At 48.5% G+C, this 15,803-nt stretch overlaps 1 protein-coding gene across 4 annotated transcripts in view; it reads right to left on the bottom strand.

Moving 5' to 3' along the window:
* Positions 1-6,935, bottom strand: part of MAP3K4 (mitogen-activated protein kinase kinase kinase 4) — a 153,002-nt gene extending 146,067 nt beyond the window's left edge. For all 4 annotated transcript variants that reach the window (XM_059401385.1, XM_059401387.1, XM_059401386.1 and 1 more), the window contains exon 1: positions 6,587-6,935. In XM_059401385.1, coding sequence (XP_059257368.1) covers positions 6,587-6,843 — 257 coding nt within the window. In that variant the 5' untranslated portion in view covers positions 6,844-6,935. The remainder of the gene's footprint in view (positions 1-6,586) is intronic.
* Positions 6,936-15,803: the final 8,868 nt, after the last annotated feature.

Raw genomic sequence — 15,803 nt, 5'->3', positions numbered from 1 at the left:
TCTCATATTCAAAACATACTGATAGTTATATTGACCCCAAAAGGCAAAGCAGTCAATAGTCAATGGTTTATGGCAGTAAGGCCTCGATTCTCTTTAATCAAAAGTACATATGGGGTGTCTGGGTGGCTAAGTTGGCTAAGCATCTGACTTGATTTCAGCACAGGTCATGGTGTCAGAGTGGTAAGATGGAGCCCTGAGATGAGCTCCAGGCTGGACATGGAGCCTGCTCGATTCCCTCTCTCCCTCTCCCTCTGCCGCCCTCCACACACACACATGCTCTCTCCCTCTCTCTCTCTCTCAAAAAAAAAAAAAAAAAAAAAAGTATGTAAACCATTCCCCCATAGCATTTTTTCTTTTTTTTTTCTTTTTAAAGATTTTATTTATTTATTTGACAGAGAGAGAGATCACAAGTAGGCAGAGAGGCAGGCAGAGAGAGAGGAAGAAGCAGGCTCCCTGCTGAGCAGAGAGCCCGATGCGGGGCTCGATCCCAGGACCCTGAGATCATGACCTGAGCCGAAGGCAGAAGGTTTAACCCCTGAGCCACCCAGGCACCCACCCCATAACATTTTCTATGCACCTTCCAAGAATTTGCTGCCCTCAATTTTCTTATTGAAATGGGGAAGGCTGACCTCTTGTTGATTTTATTTTTAAAGGTTTCTTTTTATTACCAAAACCTTCCTTTCTATAGCACAGGGGGAAATGTATCAAAATAGGGGATAGTAAAAAAAAAAATCTACAAAGAGGCCATATTAAGCATGTACTGAAAGAAAATCTTTCCGGAAAGACTGTCAAAAGGTCACATGGAAAAGTAGTGCAGGGAAGAGAGAAGCGTCAATCATACCTAAATAAGGAGTCAGCGTGAGGAACGGCTCAAAGTATTTTGACAAAAGAAGACAAAGTAAACAAGCCAGGTTGTTCCAGGGGAGTGGGACAAAGCAAGAGCTCAAAAATCATTTTGAAGGAAATAAATGGGAAGATTTTCTAAAGAAGAAATTGCAAGAAGAGAAGTAAACTGCCATAATGTGTGATACCTCCTCATTCTAATGGAACAAAGCCTAAGACCCGCTTCCGAAGAGAAGCACTGGGGTGAGCCCTGGAAGACAGGGATGAGGCAGAGGGAGGCAATGTACAATGGGGAGAAAAATCACGAGGTGGCCTGGGTCAACCCCGAAGGAGCCCTCCTTGAAAGGGTTAAGGACAGTGTGGTGGGTGGCCAGGACAGCACGACAAGGAAGCACAACCTTATGAGACCCCAAATCAAAGTTAAAACAAACAAGCAAAGGTCAATGGAAGTTAGGGGCTACACCTACCCAGTGAACTGACCATTTTGACGTTGATTTCCATTTTCGACTTCAAGATCCAGTTATAAAGCAGTTAACTCAACAGCTGCATGGTTTAGATTACAGTCTGTAATCTAAAAGCCATTCTCCCTCTACTATTTCCTGCCGATCATCAGGATCCGCTTGCCTGATTTTCTCAGAGGGATCACCTGTTTCCTTCTAAGTGCTCCATGAGGCCTTTCACAGCCCATTATGTACTGTCATTATCACTGACAAACTCAATCATCAGAATTAACTAGTGAATGGGTTCCACCTTTCACCCCTTTGGGGGAACTTTCTCCTGAAATCTACATAGGCACTGGCTTCAGTCCTTAATCTCCTAAATGAAATGTTTACCCACCCAAACTGTCAGTTAGGTGTAAAGATAGAGTTAAGACATTTTCAGACATAGAAGATATTAAAAATCTACTGTCTCAATTGATATTTAGCCAAGGTTCCAAGACATCCAACTGGGAAAGAACGGTTTCTTCCACAAATGGTGCTGAAACCACTGGCCATGAAGATGGACCCCTACCTCACGCCGCATGCAAAAATTAACTCAAAATGGACAATCTAAACACAAGACCCAAAAGCATAAAGCTTTTAGAAGAAAACAGAGGTAAATCTTCGTGGTCTTGAATTTGAGAAGGGATTCTTAGGACACTAAAAGCGCAAACAACAAACCAAAAATAGATAAATTGGACTTCTTCAAAATTAAAAACTGTTGTGCATCAAAGAACATTATCCACAAAGTAAAAAGCAACCAACAGAACAGAGAGAGAATATTTACAAATCATACATCTGAGAAGGCCTAGTACCCACAATATATAAAGAACTTTAAAAGGGGGGGTGCACCTGGGTGGCTCAGTCTGTTAAGTGTCTGCCCTCAGCTCAGGTCATGACCTCAGGGTCCTGGGATCAAGTCCCTCATTGGGTTCCTTGCTCAGTGGGGAGCCCGCTTCTCCCCCTGCTTGTACGTTCTCTCTCTGACCAAGAAACAAATAAATAAATCTTTAAAAATAAAAGAACTTTTACAACCCAACAACAAAAAGACAAAGAACCCCATTTAAAAAATAAAGACAGGATTTGAGTAGACGGTTCTCCAAAGAAGATACACAAATAGCTAGCAAGTAGATGAAATGATGTTCTGGATCATTAGTCATGAAGGAAAGGCAGATCAAAAGCACGATGAACTATCACTTCACACCCACTAGGATGGCTATGGCTTAAGAAAATGGAAAATAACAAGTGCTATGAGAAGATAGAGAAGTTACAACGCTTGTTCATTGCTGGTAGGAATGTAAGATGGTTCAGCTGCCATGAAAAAAGCTTGGCAGCTCCTCAAAAGGTTAAATAGAATTAGCATATGGCTCAGCAATTCTACCCCTAGGTATATCCCCCAACTAACTGACAACAGGTACTCCAACAAGTAATTGTGCACAAATGTTCATAGCAACACTATCGCAATAGCCAAAAGGTGGAAATAATCCAATAAACAATTCGTGGCACAAGATAATATCATTAAACCATAAAAAGGAACAAAACACTGATACACCCTCCAAGATGACTGACCCTGGAAAACATTATGCTAAGTGGCTGCTGGTTCCTGGCTGCTGAGGCTGGGGGAGGGGGAAATGGAGAGCAATTGCTCAGTGGGTGCAGAAGTTTATTTTGGGGTGACAGAAATGCTTTAGAGCCAGATAGAGGGTATGGTTGCCCGGCATGAGAGACACACTACGATATAATAACTGACAATGAATTTTTCATTTTTTTTTGGACAATGAATTTTTCACTTTAAGTGGTCGATTTTGTTACGTGAATTTTATCTCAATTAAAAAAAAAATTTCATGCATCTTTTCTAAGAATGATACTGGAAGATTTGTTTGCTCCAATATAATGAAGAAGTAATTAAAAGAAAGAAGAAAGAGGAAGACGCGGGGTCCAGGAAACAGGGATCGAATAAGGAGACAAAGGGAGCTTCTGGTGACAAGATACAGAGATCAAGGGAAAAGTGTGCAGCAGGCCCAAGCCGCCAGTCCAGGTGGGAGGAAAAGTAGCTAGACTGCCTAATCGATCCGGGTGTATATGGGAAAGATTTGTAAAATTGGTAGAGAATTTGGGGTGGAATTGGTGAAAATACACAAAAAATTTACTGAAAGTCCATTATTAATTCTAGGGAGAAACATTAAAGTATCCTACGTGACCCACTTAAAAATACCATATTTTCAGTGGTTAAAGATACGAACACTGGGGGCACCTGGGTGGCTCAGTCGTTGTGTCTGCCTTTGGCTCAAGTCATGATCCCAGGGTCCTGGGATCAAGCCCCGTATTGGGCTCTCTGCTCAGCGGGGAGCCTGCTTCTCCCCCTCCCACTCCCTGCTTGTGTTCCCTCTCTCACTGTGACTTCTCTGTCAAATAAATAAAATCTTAAAAAAAAAATACAAACACTGAAGATTTATAACCAAAATTACAATGTAATTATATAATTGGGAGTATACAGGAAAAAGAAACATGCGCAGGTGTGTGTGTGTGTGTGTGTATGTGGTGTGTTGTGATGTTGATAAGTGAGTTAAATCCTAATGTTGCAAAGTGGGAAATCAACAGATAACGATTAAAACTGAAGAAAATCTAAAAGTACTGGGATTGGAGTGTTACTTAGAGATCTGAAGGTGAATGCCAGTAGAATCCGTTTAAGGGTTGCCTTTGGAAAGAGGGGAATGCAGACCTTCTTTTAGAACTTTTTGACTCTCTAAACTATGTGCATATATAAAAGTTGAGTTTTTAAAAACCAAATTAAAAGAAAAATGTTCATGCCAAAATAGATTGGTTGGGTACACACTGCATCCTGACAGCACTGTGGGGCTCCGATTAGGAACAAGATGAGACTGTGGCCCAGGGCCCAGAGATGGGGTAGGAGAATAGAGAGGATGTCATCTTTTGCTTTTTAAAGTAATGTTCAAAGGATGAAATGTTCACAGTCGTTCATTCTAGATTGTGGGAAAGTCGGTAAATGGCTCTGGTATTTTTTAATCTGTACTCTTTGGTATAGTTAACATTTCTTAAATTAACATATTACAATGAACTCTGTAATTAGCTATGCAATTGGGGGTGGAGAGCTAGCTTCAGTGCAGTTCATACACAGGACAACTGAGCTACTGGTTTAAAATGAATGGTCTTTTTAAAAAATGTCTGCAAAATTCATAGAAATTGGGTATCCCAATTATGGGATCCATAATAAAGACCTGTGGGGCTCTGTCTTAGTTCTCCAGACCATGCCTAGAGGCTGCGGTCTTCTCTAAGGTGGTGCATTTTTAGGCGATGTTGATAAGGGACATGGGAGATCTCTTACCCTGGGGGATGCTTGGTCTGGGAGCTGCCTGCAGATGTCGGGAAGACTGTCATCTATAAGAGCGAGGGAGGGAAGACTGGTCCAGTCCATCTGGTCCTTATCACTGAGACATTTTTTGATCACCTTCTATATAGCAGAATGCTGTGAAATTTTCATTTCCTAAGTGCAATTTTTTACACTTGTTTCCTACTTTTGTAGGAAAGACAAGTAAGAAAAAATACCAGTAATCTGTGCAAAAGAGCAATTTCCAACGTATGACAGCAAGGGTATCTGGATTTGGTCTTTTGCATTTATCTGCATTTTAATTACTGACAGCGGATAGTGGTAACATAATGAATGCTTGATCACTAGTCTCAATGACTGCTTTCACCTTTTCAGTGTGTTTATGTAATCACAAAAACAGGCAATGTTTTTCTTCTTGCTATTTATTTATTTATTTATTTATTTTTAAAGATTTTATTTATTTATTTGACAGACAGAGATCACAAGTAGGCAGAGAGGCAGGCAGAGAGGGGGAAGCACGCTCCCTGCTGAGCAGAGAGCCCTATGCGGGGCTCGATTCCAGGACCCTGAGATCATGACCTGAGCCAAAGGCAGAGGCTTTAACCCACTGAGCCACCCAGGCGCCCCTCTTCTTGTTATTTATTTCACAGATCTGTATAGTCTACTTTTTTAATTTAAAAAGGGTTTAGTGATGGGCAGTAAAAGTATAAACTTAGTACAATGAATGGACCTTTTTTAATGAAGGTATGTGCGTAATTATACACACAAACACATGTGTACCAAATGGGTGAAAGTACTGGATGGAATAATATTTTTGGAAACTGGAATGCTTTCTGACTTAGAGTATTATTTTGTAGGGTATGTATTTTAGAGTATTAATTTTTCAGAGTATTAATTTTTACTCTACATATTATTTTAATTTATTGAAGCTTAAACTTCAGAAGAGTGGGGGATAAATGTTAAACGGGTCGAAGTAAAAAGGTTTTTCCTTTATTCCCTCTTCTGTAAATGAGGAGAAAGAGATTAAAAAAAATTTTTTTTTAAGATTTCATTTATTTATTTGACAAAGAGCGATCACAAGTCGGCAGAGAGAGGGAGGCGGAAGCAGCTCCCCGCTGAGCAGAGAGCCCGATGCCATCCAGGACCCTGAGATCATGACCTGAGCCGCAGGCAGAGGCTTAACCCACGGAGCCACCCGGGTGGCCCGAGGAGAGAGAGATTTAAAGAGAAAATAGCAAGCCCCCCCCCCCCAATAGAACAATTCTGAAAATCACTCAGAAAAAAATCACCTCCTCTGTAGTTCTACGGAACACGAAGCAGCCCGAGCGTACAACTCTCCAGATTTCATTCACGGCACAGAAATCCCCTTTGCCTGCGACCAGCAGGCCCCCACGGCAAGCTACTTCTTCGCTTCCCTAACCAAGACCGTCGCGCGCGGCCTCCCCGGAGCGCGGCTCTCCCGCCCGGCGAGGCAAGCCCCGAGCCGGCGACGACCCAGTCCCACGGGCCTGGCGCAGAGCGGCGCCCGCTCGCCCGGGGTTTGGCCTCCTGGGGTCCAAACTCCAGCGCGAACTCCCCGACGCTCCGTCCCCGACTCAGCCCGCCCGGGTCTCCGCGCACCTTCACGGAAACGCTGTCATAGCGGAGAGGGACAGAGCGCGGGGACCCCTAGGCCCGCCGCGCCCCACGCAAGCTGCGGGGTCCGGAGCCCCCCCGCCCGCTTCAGCGCACGCGCAGGTGAGAGCCCCGCCCCCCGGAGCCGCCCCCCGGTCCCCCCCCTCGGGCGGTGCACAGCCCCGCGGGGCGCGGTCGGGCCCCGGCCGGCTCTCGGACCGAGCGGGGTGCGCGGCCCCCGGAGCGCCGGACGCACGACGCACCGCGCACCCCACCCCGCAGCGGGGCGCAGGGCTCCTACCTGGGCCTCCCGCCCGCGCATCCTCGCTGGTGGGGGCGTGGGGGGATGCGGGCTCCCGCCGCCGCCGCCGCGTCCCTTCGCGGGAACGTGTCCCGACGTGCCGGCCTGCGGCCCCAGGGTTCGCGGGGGCGTCCGCCGGGATCCCAGGCACGAATCGTCCTCCGGAACGACCCGGGCCCGCACCAGCCCCCACCTCCCAGCGGGGTCTGCAGCCTCAGAAGGGAATTAACCCATCCGCTGCCGGAGTCGCTGGGCATGAAACCCGCGGCAGGTCTGGGGACCCGGGGGGCTCGGACCCGGGAGGCGCGACGCCCGGCCTCGGCGGCGGGAAACGCCGGGGTCTGCTGCCCCCTGCCGGCCGCCGCGCGCGTCTGCCGAACCGGCTGGGAGCGCCCGGGACGCGGAGCCCGTCCGCGGCGGAGACCGGGGCCGGCGCGCCTCCGGGGCTTGGAGGCGGGTATCCGCGCGTCCGCGGGGTCGCCCCCGGCGCCGGGAGCGCCCGAGCGGAGGTTTCTTCACGGCCGCGTGTCTGGGAATGCCCAGCTGCAGCCCGAAGCCCCCTTCCACGTGGGGCAGGTAACAGCACGCTTCGCCGCCGCGGGCTGGCCGGCTCCAGGGCGGCCCGCCGCGCAGATCAGGCTGGCGAAAGAAAACCGCCGGGGCTGCCTCCTGGCCGAGGAGTCTCCGCCGCGCCCCACGGATGCCCTCAAACGCACGTGTGGATGTGAACGACCTCCTGAGGAAGGAGATGGGAAAAGGGAGCTTCGGTGCCCGGATCGGGTTTCACTGGCGCACCGAAACGCCCTCTGCAGGCCTGGGGACAGAGACAGAAATAACGGGAGCCCTGGGGGTCCTCCGGGGCTTAGACTTGGCCTGGGGACGTCCATCGTAGACACGGAAAGCAGCCGCACTCTGCACAGCAGGTGGCAGACTCAGTGCAGAAACTGAAGGGTGCCGACCCGGCCGCTCGTCCCTGGCCCGTGGCTCAAGACCAGGTCGGTCTAGACAGCGTGCATTAGGCAGTGGACCTGGGTTCGGACTCCGCTTTATCTACCAGTCCTGGGCTTGGCCTCATGGCCTTGGCTTCTGGGATGGTCACAGAGTTCTGCAAATGCAGTAGGTGCTCCATAAGTGCTCATTCTGGGCGCGGTGCTTGCTGGCTCTGCGGTGATGAGCCGCTGGAGGCGTTCTGCCGCGGTGAGGTGGGAGGGTCTGGCTCCGGCATGCAATGCCCAGTCAATCCCTGCCCCGTCCAGCCTCACTAGCTGGGTGACACCAGACCACGTAGGAACCTCTCATTTCTTCGTCAGCAAAACGCAAATGATAACAACAGTCCCTCCTTCTTAGGGTGAGAATGAAGAGTGAATGAAATACCGTCTGCAGAGTGTTTGGGACAGAGCCTGGTAGTAGCCAGTACTCAGCCAGTGTTGTTAGCAACGCTGGTGTTACCACTGCTGTTCCTTCTTCCCCAAGTGCGTGGCAATGCCGGAATTAAGTGATCACTTGAGACCCAGAAAGTTGGGTGGGAACCGGGTTCTGCCAATTTCCACTGGCCTAACACTGGGCAAGTGAGTTTCAATGCCCTGATCTATAAAAATGGCAGTAATTATAATAGAGATGAATAGGGTGGTTAGATCATGATGTGAGATTATACTGTACTGAATTCCTAGAATTATTTGCGCACTGTGCAGAGTGGACAGTAAGTGGTAGCTAGTGGTAAAATAAGTGTTTTAAAGGATGTATTGACCCAGCCACCAGGGCTACATTGTCCCCTGAGGTAGCATGAGCCTTTGTCTTACTTCACTTTTCCATCTATTCGCTTAGCAGAAAGTTAATTCTTAGCCAACTGCCAGCGTCTGAACTCTGTGATATGAAGGTCGGTGACTGTCGATGGCACTTTCTCTGTGTCCGCAGTCATTTCTGAAGAAGCGTCTCAGGGGCTTTGGATGGTGATGACCGTGGATTACGGCCTGCGTGGCCAGAAAGGCTTCTCAGAAAAACCAAATGCAGCTGTAACCTTTTAGCACTTAGAGCTATTCAGATATGGCATTTGGTTCATCAGATTGGTCAAATAACGCGGAACAGAGTTTGCTATCATCTGGCACTCCTTGGTGACAGCGAAGGATTCTGGAAGGATCTGGGCGGGAGGCGCCTGCGGTGAGATGCTGGTTAGTAAATCCTTACCTGCATATCCTTTCAAGACAATACTCATATACAAGTGACTGAATTGCAATCCCAACCTCGTGATTTCTTCTTCTCTCTGGCCACCCTTAGGGACTCAAGAGGCCAGGTTGGAGTGACTCAGAAAAGGGTTTTTTAAAAATCCAGGGAACTACTTTCTGATGCATGCTCTAAGACCACGCCCCCAAGAAACTCATCTTTTATGAAGGTCAGATGAGCCTAGAAAAGGAAGGACTCTCCCCCCTTTTCTCCATACCTGGCAGCCTTTTCTTTTCTGAGGAACCCGGAGCTCCCCGAGTGTGTGGCACAACGTACCTCAAGTCGGGGCCTTTCCTTTCACTCACAGGCTTTAGCAAACCCCCTGCGTGCTCATCTGACCCCAGCCTGATTTTCCACCCTTATGGTCCCTCCCTCCTCGCTGCTCACCCGCTTCAGCTCTAACCAGGACTCGCTGCCCAGATGCTTTCGAGGGCCGGGCCGATCGGTGAGTCCCGAGCAGAGCCAAACACAGCTTTTAAAAGCATCGTCATGACTAAACTAAATCACTGTCACTCCTGCGAACCACACAAACCCAAACTCACGGTCACTTTCCTCTGAGCTGCTTCCGCTCCCCCAACCCAGATTCAGAGCAGCTCAGGCAGGCCCCGGAGATGTTTCCAGTGGGGGCGGGGGGCAAGGGGGGAACGTACTGAAAACCAAAAATTGGTCTGCCCACAGCACCCCTGATGATGTGATCCACAGCCTAGGCCACATCCTCCTGAGAAGTGAGAGGGGTTGCGGACTCCAGAGTCCAGACCACATCTCCGGGTGGCCAGCTCAGGGTCCCTCTCGGTCCCACCGTGAGCCTCCTTATGGACTGGCTCAAGGCTTCCCGACCTCCTGTCATCTCCTGCCTCCGCCTGTCCCCTTCATAGCCCTTCTCCCCTGGGAAGGAATGAGGGCCCTGAAGGAGCGCACTCTGCTTCCTGAACCAGGGACGGCAAACTCCCCATCACCAGGCAGGGCTTCCCCTCTGCCGGGCCGGGCTCCCAGCCTCTGCTGGCCCGGCCCGGTCAGGGCGCTCTGTTCCGGCCTCCTCATCACCCACGCGCCCTCCCATCAGCCCTGCAGTGAGGCCTTCTCCCCGCGGCTCCCTCCAGCTCCCCCGCCACATCCCTCCCCCTGCAAACCCGCAGTTCACGAAAGAGCTGCCTGCATGTTGTTTGTGTTTCCATGCTTCAGCGATGGCCCGGCTTCCACTCCCACCACCCTGCTGACCCTCTTGTTGCTAAGCTCAATGAACATTTTTCAGTCCTTATCCTTATGAAGGGTCATTGAGGTTGGGTAGGCGTTGGAGCTCCAACAGCACTGGAGAGTGAAGAGAGTTTGGGTTTCCTTCAAGGGATCTACAACGGGGCTTGAATATGCATGGAGAGCTGCGAGACCCTCCTGCCCTGTCTTCACCTCCTGGATGGACATGGAGACAGAGGAGATGCCTGGGAGAAAGATACTGGGATGTCTATACTCTAACACCTGTTGACGGTCAAGGATATAAAGCGGTGACCAATTTGCGGGAAAGCACTCAGGATGCCTGAGAGAGAATGTACCTTAAAGGGGGGAAAGAACGTATACCAAAGGTCTACCTCAACACCATGATGTCAGGCTGGAGGGACTTGTGATTCCAGACAGAATAAGGGGCTAGGGGTGCCTGGGTGGCTCAGTGGTTTAAGCCTCTGCCTTCAGCGCAGGTCATGGTCTCAGGGTCCTGGGATGGAGCCCCACATCGGGCTCTCTGCTCAGTGGGGAGCCTGCTTCCTCCTCTCTCTCTGCTTGCCTCTCTGCCTACTTGTGATCTCTGTCTGTCAAATAATAAAATAAATAAAATTTTAAATAAAATCTTAAAAAAAAAAAAAAGAATAAGGGGCTAATGCCAGAAGTCTGTGACCGCAGTGGTGGTGACACATGTGACTTTCCAGGTCATAAAGGAGATAAAGGAGATAAAAGGAGATAAAACTTCTGCCTGATTCTCTTGGAACCCAGCAATCCCACAGCCAGGAAGCCCAAGATACATGGAGAAGCTGCAGGTGTTTTGGCCCAGAGTCCCAGGTGTGGTCCCAGTGATGGGCAGGATGCACTACAAGACGTGGCAGTGAGGACACCGCTGAGATGACTCCAGTCCTAGCCACCATCTGACTGCAATATTGGAGAGACCCCAAGTAAGAGGACCACCAGGCCAAGCCCAGCCAACTTACATAATTGTAAGACATCATAAAAGTAATCGCTCTTACTGTAAATCTCCATGTTTGGTGGTGGGTGATTCATTCCACAGCAATAAATAATTTTAGCAGGCCCCTAGGAGGCTCTGGAAGGGCCCTAGCAATGTATTCATGTGATCACATGCTTTTGTAAAATTTGCAAAAGTAAGATATTTTAGCCACAATTGGTTAAAATTTCTGTCTCTTTCTACCCCAACCTCCCCTCCGACTCTTCAAGTTAAATGGCATTAGAGTGGCTGTGGGCATTTTTGGAATTCGGTTAAGACAAATTTAGTTGGGGTTTATTTAATTTGGGCTCAGTGTGGTGGTGTATTTGTGTGCTGTGGAGTCACTTCTATGTATGTTAGTACCGGCTGCCCCAGTGCAAATAGCTTCCAGAATATTCCAAACAACCACCGTCCGGGCTTGGTGGTGCAACAGGAATGTTTGGGACCGTGGACTGTGTTGTGACTACATGTATATGATATGTGGATTTGAAATACACCGAGCTAGGAGAGAGTCTGTGGGAATATTCCAGATCTTACAGCTCATACATACAAATAGTACAACAGAGGCTTTCCCAAATTTGACTGTCATCCTGAACATTTATCTTTTCTTATGAATAATAAGCTATGGAAGGGAAACTTACAGTGTATCAATAATAAAATGCAAGGGAGAGAATGAATTATTTTTCTATTCTGTCATAGAATCTGATGTTCCAAAACCTTTATTGTATGAGGATTCAATAAAAAAATACACAGCCAAACATGTTAGGGAAAGAGTATTACAGAGGTGGCTCATGAATTTGATAAAAATATGCCATTTTCCTGGGTTTCGTACCATCTGGTGGCAGCAGCAGTGGACAGAGTGAACTTCATTGTGGGGGGGGGGGGGCATGGAGCTCAGCCCTGTTGGCCACCCCCACCTTTAAAAGCCCTCCCTTCCCTCGGCTTCTTGGAACCTCGGGTCACATCTCCTCTCCAGCTAACTGGTCCTGGTCGCCTGGAGAGCTGTGTCTACCTCCGGGTGTTTGTGAGTTTCCCGGGTCCGTCCAGGCCACTTTCATCTTTCAGGCTCTCTGAGCCCCCCTCCTTCCTGTCCGTGCCCTGTATTGTCCCTGCGACCCCAGACTCGACTTCTCCCGCTGCTTTTCCACCTTCTTCTGGCTCTCTCCTTGTTATGCAAATGAGGCGGTGGCCTAGCGCCAAGTGGTGGGCGTGGCTTTTTGTCAATCCGTGTCACATTATTTACAGACACAGGAGGCTGGGGGCGCGGGTGGGCAGGCAAAGTTTGACAAGGCCTGCTCTTCACCCAAATACCCTGGTACTTCAGGAAATTTCCCCCTAGACTTTCACAAGTTCCCAAACACAGCGTGTCTGAACAAACTGGTCTCCTTCTCGGCTCCGTGTGCCTTCTCAACCAACGATACTACCGTCTACCAGAGGCACAGGACAGAAGTGCAGCGCCAGCCTCCATTTCATACCCAGACTCAGTCAGTCAGTCACCAAATCCCCTCCATTCTGCTTTCTAACCATCTCCCTAATCCGGTCGCTTTTCTCTTTCTCTGCCGCCTTCTTTGAGAACACTGTCCCCGCTTTGGGCCCCATGCTTCTCACTACCCTTTGCCCTGCTGCCCGCAGAAGGACGGTGCCACTCTTCCAATCTAAAACCCTATAGCGTAGAACTACCCTATGACCCAGCAACTGCACTACGGGGTATTTACCCCCAAGATACAGATGTAGTGAAAAGAAGGGCTCTATGCACCCCAGTGTTCATAGCAGCAATATCGACGATGGCCAAACTGTGGAAAGAGCTGAGGTGCCCTTCAACAGTAGAATGGATAAAGATGTGGTCCATATATACGATGGAGTATTACGCAGCCATCAGAAGGGATGAATACCCACTATTTGCATCAACACGGACAGGACTGGAGGAGATTAGGCTAAATGAGATAAATCAAGCAGAGAAAGTCAATAACCATATGGTTTCACTTACTTGTGGAGCATAAGGAATAGCATGGAGGGCATTGGGAGAAGGAAGGGAAAAATGAAGGGAGAGAATCGGAGTGGGAGACAAGTCATGACAGACTACAGACTCCGGGAAACAAACTGAATGTTTTGGAGAGGAGGGGGCTGGGGGGACGGGTGAGCCCAGTGATGGGTATTTTAAGGAGGGCACACATTGCACGGAGCACTGGGTGTTATACACGAACAATGAATCATGGAACACTATATCAAAAACTAATGAATTTCCGTATGGTGACTAAAATAATAAAATAAAATAAAATAAATCCTATAGCTCTCTGCTGGAACACTTGCACTGTGTAAGAGGCCAGCAGGACTGGACCCCAGCTCAATTAGCCACCAGTTCCCCCTTCCAGCCTAAATTACTTTCAGCTGCCTTGACTTCTTGCCTCTAGGACTTGGCACATTTATTCCTTTTCCTCACTTCTCATCCTTCCTACTTGTCCTGGATGACACTCCCTCTGGGAAGTGTGAGCTCACACTTGAAGACGAGGCAAGGCGTCGCTCTGCCTGCTCCAGGGAAACTGGACCTCAGCGGTCTGAGCACTCAACACACTGCTCCACGATCCAACTTACAGCTGCACATTGGCCCCATGTCCATGAAGTGGACAACTCCCTGACGGGGGGGCTCCTGGCTCCTTTGTCCTGCTCTTGGCACAGCGTTAAGCACTGCGGACCCTGGAAAGGCTTCGACCCAGGAGGACTGCCCAGCGCAACTTCCCTTTTCGTGGAAACCAAACCCTCCGCCCCAACCTCAGGGTTCACTTGAGGACCTTCTCACGCCTCGCCTCTACCGGACTGTGAAGTTGGGGGTCTGAGAGAGAGGCGACGGAGGTGTGATTATGTGGGGTCCATTCCGTTTGGGTGGTGTTTTACTTGTGTGCAGAGATGGCGCCAGTCCCTTGAGCACCTCGGAGGCTAGACTCCTCCAGCCTCTGCCTTTGAGACGCACAGGCAGGGAGGCTGCTGCAGCCCTGGAGCTCAGCCAGGCCACGTAATGGTCTGACCTTGGAGGAGGGGGTAGTGAAGGTGGTGGAGGGGGGCTTTCCCATCCCACTCAGGCTTCCCCCCACCACAGAAATCAGCCAGAGGTTGAGCTCTGCACTCGTATTTAGAAACTCGAAAGCTTTAGATTCTCCCTGGACAAGTTTCTATATTTCAGGAGTACTTTCTAATATTATGGAAGCATAATATATACATATATATGTATGTCTAAATATATACACATATATCCAAATATATGCATACATTCCAAAATACGTATGCATGGGCATCCAAATATATACACGTATAGACAAGTATATACACATACACACAAAATATATACACATACATACAAATATATCAACATCTATACTAATATATACATATATGCATATACAGATAGATACTTTTATTTTTTATTTTGAAATAATTATAAACACATAAGTTACAAAAATAATGCTAAGAGGTTTGGTATCCCCATCACCCACCACTCAGCTCCTCCAAAGGTAAAAACATAACAGAGCCAAAGTTCATTATCAATACCAGGAAACTGCTGTCTGTACAGTGTAACGAACTCGTCCACAGTCCTTGCTCAGATTTCACCTGTTTTTATATATACTCATTTTTTCTTAAAATATTTTAATGTTTTCTACAGGTCTTGTTCCTTGCAAGGACTATAAAAGAAGACTTTTGTGACGATTCACTTAGACAACAATGAATGTTGAAGATGGAAAGACCATCTGGTTTCTCTCTCCGTCTGATCTGTGGTGAATCTGGACCTCAGAGTGGAAAGGACGCTTGCCTGAGTCTCTGGGGAGTCCTAGTGCCGACTCGGTGTGGCTGGAAGATGATCTGAGAGTTACTATTTTCTTTTCTGCATCTGATAAAGACTCATTTGTTTTTCAAAAATGAATAAGCATCTTGATTTCTGCAAGCACAACTCAATTAAGAAAATATCACCTTGCTTAACACTAAATGAGTGAGTCAGATCTTACTTAGAAAGTACGCCCGGACGGGTTACAGTTTAACCCCTGTGCTAACTGAGCAGCCCCGCTGTCTCTTTACTGGCAGGCCTGAGAGCTGATAAGGATCTCATTCCACAGTCCCAGAGACTAAGGAACAAAGGCTAACAAATTTGAAAGAAAGGTCAGATACAGAAATGAACACCGCTGTCAGATTATTGAGGCCATGTTTCCAAGGTGATCTTCCCTACTAAATTCACACAGTAAAGGCAGTCTGCAACCTGACGTCCAGGGCAAAGAAAAACTGCTTAGAACCCTTGCAACCCTGAAGGTAGACTTCGTTTGAATCCTTAATGGATTCATTAATTTGGGGCTAGTTTCATTTTGAAAAAAAAAAAAATGGTCTTATTGGGGATACTCAAAGATGGTTACGGTAAAGGGATGAGCTGTCTTAGAATGACAGGTCCTGGAGAGGAAAGCCTGGGCTGGGAGGAACTCTGCCGGGGCTGGAGGAAAGGGGACAGTCAGTAGAGAAAGGTGACAGGTGCAAAAGTTAGGCCAGCAACACAAGGTTCAAGCATTGTGGTAACATGTCACCTGGGAAGTTGTGACCTGGTCATGGCTTCCCCTTCAGACAAGGTGGGTGCAGGTGTTACGGAGGGGGGACCTCCGCCTCACTCTCCTGGTGAGGTGGTCTTCGCGGGGTGTTCATAACTTACCTCTAAGGGACTTGCAAGGAACTCGCAATTTAAATACCCGGAGGGAAGGTGCTAATTCTTTCTTCCCTGTGGGAACCCAAATGGGTCTCAGCAGTCCGCCCCGTGCTGGGCCG

This window comes from Mustela nigripes, chromosome 5 (genome assembly GCF_022355385.1).
Source record: "Mustela nigripes isolate SB6536 chromosome 5, MUSNIG.SB6536, whole genome shotgun sequence".
Lineage (NCBI taxonomy): Eukaryota > Metazoa > Chordata > Mammalia > Carnivora > Mustelidae > Mustela > Mustela nigripes.
The sequence above is the reverse complement of the archived record's forward strand: the minus strand, read 5'-3'. Positions and strand labels throughout refer to the sequence as shown.